The 14804-nt window shown below is 39.3% G+C and overlaps 1 protein-coding gene across 4 annotated transcripts in view; it reads left to right on the top strand.

Annotated features, from left to right (window-relative positions):
• DYNC2I1 (dynein 2 intermediate chain 1) overlaps positions 1-12549 on the top strand; it is a 102183-nt gene extending 89634 nt beyond the window's left edge. For all 4 annotated transcript variants that reach the window (XM_073677676.1, XM_073677678.1, XM_073677674.1 and 1 more), the window contains 5 exons: positions 1575-1635; positions 2750-2849; positions 3820-3951; positions 9182-9405; positions 12058-12549. In XM_073677676.1, the coding sequence (XP_073533777.1) occupies positions 1575-1635; positions 2750-2849; positions 3820-3951; positions 9182-9405; positions 12058-12229 (689 nt within the window). In that variant the 3' untranslated portion in view covers positions 12230-12549. The remainder of the gene's footprint in view (positions 1-1574; positions 1636-2749; positions 2850-3819; positions 3952-9181; positions 9406-12057) is intronic.
• Positions 12550-14804: the final 2255 nt, after the last annotated feature.

The following is a 14804-nucleotide window of genomic DNA, read 5'->3' as shown; positions in this document are numbered from 1 at the left end:
GAAAAAGTGGAAAAAAAAACACTTTTTTATTTTTACGGATTAATTTGTGAAGGACCTGGGGGTTCCAAGTGCTCACTATGCATCTAGATAGGTGCCTTGGGGGGTCTAGTTTCCAAAATGGGGTCACTTGTGGGGGAGCTCCAATGTTTGGCCACACAGCGGCTCTCCAAACGCGACATGGTGTCCGCTAACAAATTGAATGGAAAATCGGCTCAAATTGTTAGCGGACACCATGTTGCGTTTGGAGAGCCACTAATGTGCCTAAACAGTGGAGCTCCCCCACAAGTGACCCCATTTTGGAAACTAGACCCCCCAAGGCACCTATCTAGATGCATAGTGAGCACTTGGAACCCCCAGGTGCTTCACAAAATGATCTGTGAAAACAAAAAAGTACTTTTTTTTTCACAAAAATTTTCTTTTAGCCTAAATTTTTTAATTTTCACATGGGTAACAGGATAAAATGCATCCTAAAATGTATTGGTCAATTTCTCCTGAGTACACTGATACCTCATATGTGGTCATAAACCACTGTTTGGGCGCATCGCAGGGCTCAGAAGAGAAGGAGCGCAATTTGACTTTTGGAGCTAATTTTCCATTCAAAAAGTAAAATGGCGCTCCTTCCTTTCTGAGCCCTGCCGTGTGCCCAAACAGTGGTTTATGACCACATATGAGGTATCAGTGTACTAAGGAGAAATTGACCAACAAATTTTAGGATGCATTTTATCCTGTTACCCATGTGAAAATTAAAAAATTTAGGCTAAAAGAAAATTTTTGTTAGAAAAATAAAAATGGTAATTTTTTTCTTCCATGTGGCTTTAGTTCCTGTGATGCACCTGAAGGGTTAATAATCTTCTTGAATGTAGTTTTGAGTAGCTTGAGGGGTGCAGTTTTTGGAATGGTGTCACTTTTGGGTGTTTTCTGTCATAAAGACCCCTCAAAGGGACTTCAAATGTGATGTGGTCACTAAAAAAATGGTTTTGTAAATTTTGCTGGAAAAAAGATAAATTGCTGATGAACTTTGAACCCTTCAAACTTCCTACCAAAATTTTTTTTTTTTCCAAAATTGTGCTGATGTAAAGTAGACATGTGGGAAATGTTATTTATTAACTATTTTGTGTCACATCACTCTCTGGTTTAGTAGAATAAAAATTCAAAATTTGAAAATTGCAAAATTTTCAAAATTTTTCCCATATTTTTGATTTTTTCACAAATAAACGCAAATATTATCGACCTAAATTTAATACTAACATGAAGCCCAATATGTCACGAAAAAACAATCTCAGAATCGCTAGGATCCGTTGAAGTGTTCCAGAGTTTTTACTTCGTAAAGGGACACTGGTCAGAATTGACAAAAATGACAAGGTCTTTAGGGTCAAAATAGGCTGGGTCCTGAAGGGGTTAATGAGAAAAAAATGAACATTTTAGAATTTACCAAATGGCTGCAATGAAACAAAGAGTGAAAAATTTAAAGGGGTCTGAATACTTTCCGTACTCGCTGTTATACAGTTAAGTTTTTTTTGTTTGTTTTTTAAATGTCTGTAATCCATTAGTGTAACATGTAACTCGATGTCTAGGATTAATCCCTGGGGGGAAAGTGAAGCTGATTCACAGCTCATCTATGCACCTTAGTGACAAGTAAGTACACTCTACTAATTCCTTTCTAATATTTAGGGACATCACTACCTGCTGGAGACCTTGTTTTCTTTTCTTGATTGTATTTTCAAGGGGCCACATGAGAAACTGTGACTGATGTGGAGGGCAGAACGAATAGGCTGAACATAAGGGATATTCCCATCTCCAAGATCCTATCCCAATATGTAGTAGGTGTAATAATAATATTTGCAAATACCTTCAGTTAGAAATTTAGTATAGTTCTTCTGTCGCTTACCCCATGTACAGTAGCTTGGGTAACCCTGGTTACGACTACGAATAGCTGTTACTTTGAGTGGCCGTAACCTGGGATACCTAAGCTATTCAATGCCCTGCACATGGGGTAAGCAACATAGCGAATCAGTAGAACTATACTACATTTCTAATCTGAGGTATTTGCTAATATTATTATTATTATTTCACCTACTACATATCGGGATAGGATCAAGGAGATGGGAATACCCTTTTAATTGTGCTCAATATTAATTCCCGAAGATGGTGTTCCATCCCATGCCTTCGATTTATTATCCCAACAAGCATAATTTGCAGAAGTAATCCTCCTTCAGATGCCATTCCTACACCAAGTTACCCCACAACCCTGACCCCACCCTATATTCACATACCATAGTCCTCCTTGCAGATTAGCAGCAGTGCACCACTCAGGATTCAAGCTCCATTTTTGTCACTGACCTGCGTCTATGGGTTGGGTCTCCGCAGGTCGGGTTGTACACTGCGTCCAAGCTGTTGCTGCCAGCCTGAGTGACTTGCTACTTTATTTGATTTCAGGCCCTTTGGCTGCCCCTGTCTGCGGGCCTAAAAGGGATTGTCAAAGGACCAGTTGTGGTACGCGGATAATTATTTGTTCAGATCTATTTTATAGTATTTTTGGGGATATGTGGAGGATGGATTTATAAATTTGGCAAATTTTACCCCAGCACTCGTTATTGAAATGCTGCTGTAAGTAAATGTTCCCTGGGTGCTTCTTTCCGCCAACCCTGACTTCCCATGTAACATGTATGTTTAGCATTCATTTTGCAAAAATACTTTAACAGCATGTGTCAATCTTTCCGTTTTCATGCTTATAACGTTTGTTTTCTAGGTTTTATCACAAAGATGTACTAATGTTGGGAAACCCCCAGGCCCTGAATATTAAGTTTCTTCCTCGAGACTTCAATCATTTTGTTATTGGAACTGATATTGTAAGTTACAGGACATTTGTTTGCAGCACAAACAGTTTTATAGAATACCATGTCTCCAATTAACATTAATAATGTGTGTTTTGGCACATTGATCAGGTTTTGTCTTTACCTTAGTGATATTCATAGCATTATATCATTTAGAGCTTGTCTTGAAGAACAAAGAAGTTTGACAGAGGTTATACTCGTATAACTTTGCCATACTATAGTGATTTTTTTATTAATTACCCTAAAGCTTGTGTCGAGTCAGGAATCGGCTTACTTTATGGCATATATTTACAGCACTTGTAAAGGGGTTTCACCCATAAGGGTAGTTACTTTCTAAAAGCAGAGAACAACTATGATGAGCATCTCTCACTCTAACATAGAACACAGTCATATTTTACATTTATGTGACTGGGCGCCTTGTTAACTACCCATATAGGTCAGGCAGCGGGTAGCCGGCTGTCAGAGACGTACAGACTTCATAGAGGTGAACAAGCACTGGGTATACAGATCAGGAAGGAGTAATAGTGTTTTCTCCTCCCATCCTAGCAATCATGGGATTGTCCAGTGCTGGGAGGGTGTTAGGAGACCCAGATCAACCCAACAGTGCGCTAGGAGGCTGCATGTCCCCTGTAACTTGGGCTACTATTCCGGCCACAGTTACAGAGGAAATCGGCAATAAAATAAATAAAAATGACATAAAAATCAGGCCCTACATATTATAAAAAAAAGATACCAATATTTTTAAATCTCCGAACAAGAAATGAGTATGGCCCAATCTTATTTCAATAACCTATTTCACCCCCCCAGATAGCAGCGTATGATCCTTTTGGGTTTCTTTTTAGAAAAGGGGTTTTAGATTGTATATATGTAAAAGAGACTGTTGCTTTTATTAAGGAAATTTAGCCATTCTACAGGATTTTACCGAATTCACTCATAAAGTTTGTATTTCTTTCTTTATAGTCATCTAAAATGTATTTGTTCATAGGGTTTAGTAACGCATGGAACACGATATGGGTTGATTGAGCCCCCGATGCAATACACATCTCTACACCGCAAGCTCAAGCCGGCACAAGTCACAGCCATTGATTTCTCACCGTTTGGAGCTGCCGCATTTTTGGTATATGGTCATTTTACTTTTAAATTTTTTCTTAACTAAATTTAAGGAGTCAAATATATACACTTAGCTCATTTAAAAAGGGCTTGTCTTATAAAGACAATTCCTGTCTACATGCTCTCTTAGCGCATGTGGATGTCATTGAGAGCTGCTCCATTTACATAGGAGACACACGACCACCTGTTCTCTTGTTTGGTGATGGTACAGGAGGACATCAGAACCTTATCTTAGCAAATATTACAGCAGGTGTATGCGAATATTGAATATATGAAGCTTAAACTGCATTACTGTCATATAGGCTATACTTTTAAAGGGGAAAAAAGGTACTTGACGCACAAATTGGCAAATTTATGTGGGTCCACCTGCCATGATGGGGTGTATTAAAAAAAAAAGTAGAAATCTTGCAATTTTCACACTGGTCGCTTGAGAATTTTGTTACAACCCATGTACTTACAGTTGAAACCAGAAGTTTACATACACTATATAAAAAGACACATATATGCATGTTTTTCTCAATATCTGACATGAAATCAGAATAAACCTTTCCCTTTTTGGTCCAATTAGGATTACCATAATTTTTAATATTTGCCAAATACCAGAATAGTGCGAAGGCGAGAAAGTTTCAAGGCATTTTTATTATTTACTGCAAAGTCAGTAGTTTCTGATAGTTTTTTTTTTTTTTTTGCAACATCTGAGTTAATTAGAGACACACCTGTGGATATATTTTAATGCACACCTGAAACACACTGCTTCTTTGTGTAGCATCATGAGAAAGTCTAAAGAAATCAGCCAATATATCAGGAAGAGAATTGTGGACTTGCACAAGTCTGGCTCATCCTTGGGTACAATTTCAAGATACCTGAAGGCGCCTCATTCATCTGTACAAACAATTATATTCAAGTACAAACAAGATGGGAATGTCCAGCCATCATACCGCTCAGGAAGGAGACAGGTTCTATGTCCCAGAGATGAACGTGCTCTGGTCCGAGATGTGCATATCAACCCAAGGATAAAAGCAAAAGACCTTGTGAAGATGATGGCGGAAGCTGTTAAGATTGTGTCAATAACTACAGTGAAACGAGTACTGTATCAACATGGTCTGAAAAGCCACTCTGCCAGGTAGAAGCAATTACTCCAAAAGAAACATAAAAAAGCCAGATTAATGTTTGCAAATGTACACAGGAACACAGACCTTAATTTTTGGAGACATGTCCTGTGGTCTCATGAAACTAAAATGTAATTTTTGGGCATAATGACCATCGTTACTTTTAGAGGAAAAAGGGAGAAGCTTGGAAGCCTAAGAACACCATCCCAACTGTGAAACACGGGGGTGGCAGCATCATGTTATGGGGTTGTTTTTCTGCAGGAGGGACTGATGCACTTCACAAAATAGATGGCATCATGAGAAAAGAAGATTATGTGGCAATACTGAAGCAACATCTCAAGACATCAGCCAGTAAGTTACAACTTGGGCAGAAATGGGTCTTCCAAATGGACAGTGGCTCGAAGCATACTGCCAAAATGGTAACAAAGTGGCTTAAGGATAACAAAGTCAATGTTTTGGAGTGGCCATCACAAAGCCCTGATCTCAATCCTATTGAAAATTTATGGGCAAAGCTGAAAAGGCTGTGCGAGCAAGGCGACCTACAAACCTGGATCAGTTACACCAGTTTTGTCAGGAGGAATGGGCCCAAATTCCAACCAACTATTGTGAGAAGCTTGTGGAAGGATATCCCAAACGTTTGAGCCAAGTCATTCAGTTTAAGGGCAATGGTACCAAATACTAATGAAATGCATGGAATGTTTTGACTTTGCAGTAAGTAATAAAAATGCCTTAAAACATTCTCTCTCTCTCATTATTCTGGCATTTGGCAAGTATTAAAAATTATGGTAATCCTAATTGACCTAAAACAGAAAAGGTTTCTAATGATTTCATGTCAGATATTGAGAAAAACATGCATATGTGTCTTTTTATATAGTGTATGGAAACTTCTGGTTTCAACTTTTTATACAATGAACAGACTCAGACCCTGTCTTTTGTATTGAAGCATCTAGTGAGTGTGTGCAAAAGTAATTGTGGAGAAAGTGGGGTTAGGTGTGATATCGCCTTTTGTGATTGGTGGATCTGGTGTTATCAGTTGGGTATACAGAGCTACTGGTCATTGTAATCCTGCCTCTGATGATAAAAGAGACTGCTGAAAATTCTTCCTGACAAAACATCCCCAGTGGCCAGTGTGGAAATTGTAAAATTACTATTTTTTGTTTCTTAATAAATATTGTGATGTGGGAAAAAATATTAAGAGTTTGTGCACACGTTAAGAATTTGCAGCAGAAACTTCTACACTATTTCTGCATCTCTTACTGTGCTTGAAAGACGCTGCATAAAATAAGTGTTTTTGTCTTGTTTTTTACATACGTTTTTGTTGCAGATTTTCCCCCACTCATTAGTATGGGTGAAATCTGAAGCAAAAACGCTGAAAGAATTGACATGCTGGAGATTTAAATCTGCAAGGTAGAAATAAGCAACGTGTGCATGAGACTTCAGGATTCTCATTCCCTTTGCTGGTACTAGGAGTTCCTTCAGGTTTTCTGACAAATCTGCACAGAAAAAAAACACAACAAAAGTGCAACGTGTACACAGTTGATAAACTTTTTTCTCTTTTTCTTTAAATACATGTAAAAGAAAATCCTTATTTAAAGACTAGGTTATTTTCTGATAATACACTCCCTTTTAAGCCTATCTCAGGCCTGTGGATAGGTGGGAAGTTCTTATTGTGGGACAAGTTTAAAGAGGACCTTTAACAAATGTTAGCTTTATAATTTATATAATACTGTACTATATTATAGTAGCAGGAATGTAGATATTTTTCTACTTTTTTCTCCTTTTTCTATTGTGAGCGAAATTACTGGCATCCAATATGTTAATTTTCTTATTAGCAGGTCTATTTATTTTGCTCAGCTCTGTGAGTGTGTACTTTCATCCATCTCCCATAGAGAAGGCCGGTACTGTGCGAACGTGATACTTGCCCATCCTCAGTCCTCTGCTGCTCCCTCTTCGCTCTTCCCGCTGCTCCCGCCACGCTCTTCGCTCTTCCCGCTGCTCTCGCCGTGCTCCTCTCTCTTCCCGCTGCTCTCGCCGTGCTCCTCGCTCTTCCCGCTGCTCTCGCCGTGCTCCTCGCTCTTCCCGCTGCTCTCGCCGTGCTCCTCGCTCTTCCCGCTGCTCTCGCCGTGCTCCTCGCTCTTCCCGCTGCTCTCGCCGTGCTCCTCGCTCTTCCCGCTGCTCCCGCCGTGCTCCTCGCTCTTCCCGCTGCTCTCGCCGTGCTCCTCGCTCTTCCCGCTGCTCTCGCCGTGCTCCTCGCTCTTCCCGCTGCTCCCGCCGTGCTCCTCGCTCTTCCCGCTGCTCCCGCCGTGCTCCTCGCTCTTCCCGCTGCTCCCGCCGTGCTCCTCGCTCTTCCCGCTGCTCCTGCCGCGCTCCTCGCTCATCCTGCTGCGCCGACATTTCCTTCCGACACTTCCAGAATTTTGCCAATGTGATCGACAGACTTTATCTGTCACCACACACAACACCTCCAGTAAAAGTTTTCAGCATGACAAATTTATCCTTAGAACCCCATTTACTCAACAGAGGTAAAAATATGAGTCTTTTTGGCGCCATTTCGTTGGTAGTACGAGTCGGCATACCTTTTTGCAACTTTATAGGAAATTGGTATAAGTTTTTTGATGTTGTTTTTTTTTAAACTTCCGGTGGAGATATCCAGAATGTCTGGAAATCTTACATTGTCCTCACATTACTCTCTTTACACCATACATAAAACCAATTGTGACAGCCATTAAATCTGTCGTTATCCTGTTAAGGCTGTTTAATCTTCTCCCTGCAAAGAGAATTATCCGGCAAGTCTGCCTCCACATGCATTATATTCAGTATTCCGAGTGTAAGGATCTTATGAGACTAATAAGCCTAGCCCCGAGTTACCTTCATAGAACAGCGGCAGGAATATCTCAATAATAGGGGCTTTAGAAAAGGAAGATAACCTAAAGCAACATCAGACTCTTCCAACTTCTGTTTAGTCTCTACTTGATTCTAAGGGAAAGTCTTTGATCTTCAAACTCTAATCTTTATGTGCCGAGTATAAAACATAAACTCTGGGAAATCTAAAAAATACTTTTAGTATTTTTTATTTGCTGCAAGTCTCATCACCGCATAATGCTTCACCTTGGGCTCTGCTTCATGTACATCACACACAACTTGTGTGGTGTTAGGCTATGTTCATAGTTGAATTGCCGCTTCTTCTGCCAATTTATTCCTAATGCAGCCCTATTCTTGCTCTCAAAATAAAGGAAGCCCTATTATAAGTCTTTGGGATTCTGTGGGATGCAGTTTGGACAGCTTCAAGGCTGATGTGGTACAGTGTCATTGCTTTTTGTTAAGCAATGATACTGTACATACAGTGGGGACAATAAGTATTTGATACACTGCTGATTTTGCAAGTTTTCCCATCTACAAAGAATGGAGAGGTCCGTAATTTTTATCGTAGGTACACTTCAACTGTGAAAGACAGAATGTTAAAAAAAAAAAAAAACAGAAAATCACATTGTATGATTTTTAAATAATTAAATTGCATTTTATTGCATGAAATAAGTTTTTGATCACCTACCAACCAGCAAGCATTCTGGCTCTCATAGACCTGTTAGTTTTTCTTTAAGAAGCCCTGCTAATCTGCACTCATTACCTGTATTAATTGCACCTGTTTGATCTCGTTACCTGTATAAAAGACACCTGTCCACACACTCAACTTGTCATGACGTCAGCAGATGTCAGAGCCGGCTGCAGCCGGGGGTCACGTGCTGCCTGTGAGCGGCCACCGATAGCGCCACTCACAGGCAGAAACAGCACCAGGAGGTAATTAGAAAGAAGATTATATCTATCATTAAAACACATTGGCATATTTTTAAAAGAACTGGACAACCCTTTTAATTATGTAAAAATCATACAATGTGATATTCTAAATTTTAATTTTAGTTTCTGTCTCTCACAGTTGAAGTGTACCTACAATAAACATTACAGACCTCTCCATTCTTTGTAGGTGGGAAAACTTGCAAAATCGTCAGTGTATCAAAAACTTATTTTCCCCACTGTATGTGAACAGTGGCTAAAACCGTACATAAGGTTTGTGATTTGAAATGGCTTTATTCATCAGAAAATAATGCATTTCTTTGCACTTTGCTTCGTTAGGCAGGATGCTCGGATGGCTCCATTAGATTGCACACAATGAGCGCAGAGTTCCCGGCTGTGCAGTGGGATGACAGCACTAATGGCCAGTCTGTTACTGCCCTGCAATGGTCCCTCACCCGACCAACTGTGTTTTTTGTCCTGGACTCAGCGTCTTCCATGTACATATGGGATTTGTCACAGAACGATTTACATCCAATAGCCAAAGAATCCATTATGGCTGACCGGTAAGTAAGCATTATCTCGTGGTAAAGTGTCTCCCCAACAAACGTCTTTTACACACCTAATGAATAAAATCCAGATTGCACTTAGAAAGAAAACTAACAGATTAATGGATGGGATGTTGGGCAAAGAATTCGGACCGAGATTGTCACAAAGTCTGATTTGTATTGAAGTTGGTAGCAAAGTGCACTTAAGTAGTTTTACTCATGTAAAGACATGCCCCGTGCATTTTGCAGTCATGTGCCGACTAGCTTTTCATCCACTTCTCTCAGTAGGGCATGGAGAGAATATTGAGACCAGCCGGATCAGAAGCTAGTTGGCATGTGACCGCTAGTATGAAAACGTACTTGCATAACGACAGCTCAAACCAGCAAGCAAATCTAAGATTTGGAAAGTTTCAGAACTTACCGAAAAATTGCACTGGGCTGGACAACCCATTTAAGTCCATTAACAGCCTATATAGATATGTGTCAGCAAATATTTACTATTTCCCCGGCCATGGTCTTCAAGATTAAGTTGACCACCGCATAAGCTTATACACCGTGTGCAGAATTATTAGGCAAGTTGTATTTTAGAGGATTATTTTTATTATTGATCAACAACTATGTTCTCAATCAACCCAAAAGACTCATAAATATCCAAGCTTAATATTTTTGGAAGTTGGAGTAGTTTTTTTTTTAGATTTGGCTATTTTAGGAGGATATCTGTTTGTGCAGGTAACTATAACTGTTCAGAATTATTAGGCAACTTAATAAAAACCAAATATAATCCCATCTCACTTGTTTATTTTCACCAGGTAAACCAATATCAGTGCACAAAATTTAGAAATAAACATTTCTGACATGCAAAAACAAAAACCAAAAAAACTAGTGATGAATATAGCCACCTTTCTTTATGATAACACTCAACAGCCTTCCATCCATAGATTCTGTCAGTTGCTTGATCTGTTTTCGATCAACATTGCGTGCAGCAGCCTCCCAGACACTGTTCCTAGAGGTGTACTGTTTTCCCTTCCTGTAGATCTCATATTTATGATGGACCACGGGTTCTCTATGGGGTTCAGATCAGGTGAACAAGGGGGCCATGTCAATATTTTTTCTTCTTTTAGACCTTTACTGGCCAGCCACGCTGTGGAGTAGTTGGATGCATGTGATTGAGCATTGTCCTGCATGAAAATCATGTTTTTCTTGAACGATACCGACTTCTTCCTGTACCACTGCTTGAAGAAGTTGTCTTCCAGAAACTGGCAGTAGGTCTGGGAGTTGAGCTTCACTCCATCCTCAACCCGAAAAGGTCCGACAAGTTCATCTTTGATACCAGCCCATACCAGTACCCCACCTCCACCTTGCTGGCGTCTGAGTCGGAGTGGAGCTCTCTGCTCTTTACTGATCCAGCCTCTGGCCCATCCATCTGGCCCATCAAGAGTCACTCTCATTTCATCAGTCCATAAAACCTTTGAAAAATCAGTCTTAAGATATTTCTTGGCCCATTCTTGACATTTTATCTTATGTTTCTTGTTCAAAGGTGGTCGTTTTTCAGCCTTCCTTACCTTGGTCATGTCCCGGAGTATCGCACACCTTGTGATTTTTGATACTCCAGTAACGTTGCAGCTCTGAAATATGGCAAAACTGGTGGCAAATGGCATCTTGGCAGCTTTACACTTGATTTTCCTCAATTCATGGGCAGTTATTTTGTGCCTTTTTTGGCCAACACGCTTCTTGCGACCCTGTTTGGCTATTTGCCATGAAATGCTTGATTATTCGGTGATCACGCTTCAAAAGTTTGGAAATTTCAAGACTGCTACATCCCTCTGCAAGACATATGTCACAATTTTGGACTTTTCAGAGCCCGTCAAATCTCTCTTCTGACCCATTTTGCCAAAGGAAAGGAAGTTGCCTAATAATTAAGCACACCTTATATAGGGTGTTGATGTCATTAGACAACACCCCTCCTCATTACAGAGATGCACATCACCAGATTTACTTAATTGGTAGTTGGCTCTCAAGCCTATGCAGCTTGGAGTAGGACAACATGTATAAAAAGTTTCATGTGATCAAAATACTGATTTGCCTAATAATTCTGCACACAGTGTAGGTGCACACCATCTTAAGTTGTGGTAGAAGCAGGATCAGTTGTCACAGCCATTTATAACCTCTGTGATATGGTGCATGCAAGTCTATAAGCATTTTTGGAAGTTTAAAGAGGTATTCCCATCTCCAAGATCCTATCCCAATATGTAGTAGGTGTAATATTTAATATTAGCAAATACCTAGAATTAGAAATATAGTATAGTTCCTCAGATTCGCTATGTCACTTACCCCATGTGCAGGGCATTGCAGTAGCTTAGATATCATAGTTACGACCACTCCTATAGTGACAGCCTGGCTCCACAATAGCAGTCAGGTATATTTTTCTCTGAAACATTTGGCGTTTCAGAAAATATATTGTTTGAAGATCTTGGTAGAGGTCCATAGAGAATGATGTGACTAGTCCAGTGCCGCCCATGTGTGGATTCCCTCCACCTTTCTACCAGATTGTCAGGTCTCACCTTGTGTGTACATACGGATCGATCTGCAAATCACCTGGGCTGGCGCTGAGAACAGCTTATGTGCTATGACATTATAACGGTCATATTATTTTCTGCTTTATATTCACAGTGTGCTGAGTATGTCGGTATTTGGAGAACCCGAAAAGAACAATAATGTAATGGGTCTGGCCTTGGGCAAGTCTTCAGGAAAAGTGGAGATCCAGTATATTAAGAAGAAAATAGCTAAAAGTCAGCCACAAGAGTTAGAAAAGTTGCATCTAATTTTACAGGAGATTTTATAATGATCTGGTAGTAATGTCAGTGACATACTAATATTGTAAAGTTTTGTATGTACAGAATTTATATTCTACATCCACAGCATTATTTATTCTCAGTTTTTCAAATCTATATTTTTTATTGCCCAGTTTTGCTGATGGCAAAGTATTTTTAGGTCTGACACAGACTTTTACAGATGATATATCTGGTAGAAAGAATATGGCTACATATAAAGTAAAAATCTAATCAATAATCTTTAGACTATTGGATGAAGAATCGATGTCCACACTTACCACCAGGACAACCTTAATATTCAAACTCTTGGTTATTAAAAATTATCTTTATATCTATGATTGGAAATTTGTTTAATCGTTTAGACGTGCAAAACTTGTTTCAGAGTTTTCTAAGGTTTTACTGAAAACGCTATTTGCATAATCAGTTATTAACATGAACAACATTTCAGCACATGGGAATATTGTCACTGTCCCATCAGGTCAATGGTGTTTTTAGCAATGGAAATATGTATAGCCATTTTGAATGACTTTTCTTGGATTTATGCTTTCATTTTTTAGTATCTGATTATTTGCTGTGTCCATTTTTTCCAAGACTTTTAGTGCATTTTTTTGTTACTATTGTAAAAGCGCCTACAAAAATGCTATGAAAAACACTCCGAAATTCCTAAATCCAGCCTAATAGTTACAGGTTTTCTTCAAGATTACATGGCAGACATGTCCTATTAATTAGGGTGATTATTTCCTCATCCATGATTAATAGACAAGCTGTATTAAGTTGGGTTATTGCGGTTAGAAGCTTTTTTTAGGGTCCTGTTCAGAACACACAATGTGCCGCTCTTATCTGGTAAAGAGCGATACGGACAGTACACGTACAGTCGCGGCAAAATTTTTTGAGATTTGAGACAAATTTTTGGTTTTCACAAAGTTTTCTGCTTCAGTGTTTTTACATCTTTTACTGAGATGTTTCTGTGGTTACTGAAGTACAGTTTTAAACATTTTGTAAGTTTTTAAACTTTTATGGTTAAATAGAAGGAATATGGCGCAGAGAAAGACCAGCAACCCGATGGCTTGAGAAAACCCCTGGCAAAAATTATGGAATCACCGGGCTCGGAGGATGTTCATTCAGTTGTTTAATGTTGTTGAAAAAAAAGCAGATCACAGACATGGCACAAAACTAAAGTCATTTCAAATGGCAACTTTATGACTTTAAGAAACACTAAAAGAAATCAAGAAAAAAAATGTGGTACTCAGTAAGGGTAATTTTTTTCAGACCAAGCAGAGGGAAAAAATTATGGAATCGCTCAATTCTGAGGAAAAAATTATGGAATCATGAAAAACAAACACACAAAAGAACACTCCAATACATCACTAGTATTTTGTTGCACCAGCTATGGCTTTAATAACAGCTTGCAGTCTCTGAGGCATGGACTTAATGAGTGACAAACAGTACTCTTCATCAATCTGGCTCCAACTTTCTCTGATTGCTGTTGCCAGATCAGCTTTGCAGGTTGGAGCCTTGTCATGGACCATTTTCTTCAACTTCCACCAAAGATTTTCAATTGGATTGAGTTCCGGACTATTTGCAGGCCATGACATTGACCTCATGTGTCTTCTTTCAAGGAATGTTTTCACAGTTTTTGCTCTATGGCAGGATGCATTATCATCTTGAAAAATGATGACATGATCCCCAAACATCCTTTCATTTGATGGGATAAGAAAACTGTCCAAAATATCAATGTAAACTTGGGCATTTATTGAAGATGTAATGACAGCCATCTCCCCAGTGCCTTTACCTGACATGCAGCCCCATATCATCAATGACTGTGGAAATTTGCATGTTCTCTTCATGCAGTCATCTTTATAAATCTCATTGGAACGGTTCCAAGCAAAAGTTCCAGCATTATCACCTTGCCCAATGCAGATTCGCAATTCATCACTGAATATGACTTTCATCCAGTCATCCACAGTCCACGATTGCTTTTCCTTAGCCCATTGTGTATGTTTGCCCTTAACAACCTTCCCATGTTGTTTGTATTTGGTCCAGATTTTAGACACAGCTGACTGTGAACAACCAACATCTTTTGCAACATTGTGTGATGATTTAACTTCTTTTAAGAGTTTGATAATCCTCTCCTTTGTTTCAATTGACATCTCTCGTGTTGGAGCCATGATTCATGTCAGTCCACTTGATGCAACAGCTCTCCAAGGTGTGATCACTCCTTTTTAGATGCAGACTAACGAGCAGATCTAATTTGATGCAGGTGTTAGTTTTGGAAATGAAAATTTACAGGGTGATTCCGTAATTTTTTCCTCAGAATTGAGTGATTCCATAATTTTTTCCCTCTGCTTGGTCTGAAAAAAATTACCCTTACTGAGTGCCACATTTTTTTCTTGATTTCTTTTAGTGTTTCTTAAAGCCATAAAGTTGCCATTTGAAATGTCTTTAGTTTTGTGCCATGTCTGTGATCTGCTTTTTTCAACAACATTAAACAACTGAATAAACATCCTCCGAGCCCGGTGATTCCATAATTTTTGCCAGGAGTTGTACTATCAGAATAATGGCGGAGAAAACTCTGGTGGACCTATC

The sequence above is a fragment of the Phyllobates terribilis genome, unplaced genomic scaffold (genome assembly GCF_046119375.1).
Source record: "Phyllobates terribilis strain yellow unplaced genomic scaffold, ASM4611937v1 Scaffold_4__5_contigs__length_816908805, whole genome shotgun sequence".
Lineage (NCBI taxonomy): Eukaryota > Metazoa > Chordata > Amphibia > Anura > Dendrobatidae > Phyllobates > Phyllobates terribilis.
The sequence above is the reverse complement of the archived record's forward strand: the minus strand, read 5'-3'. Positions and strand labels throughout refer to the sequence as shown.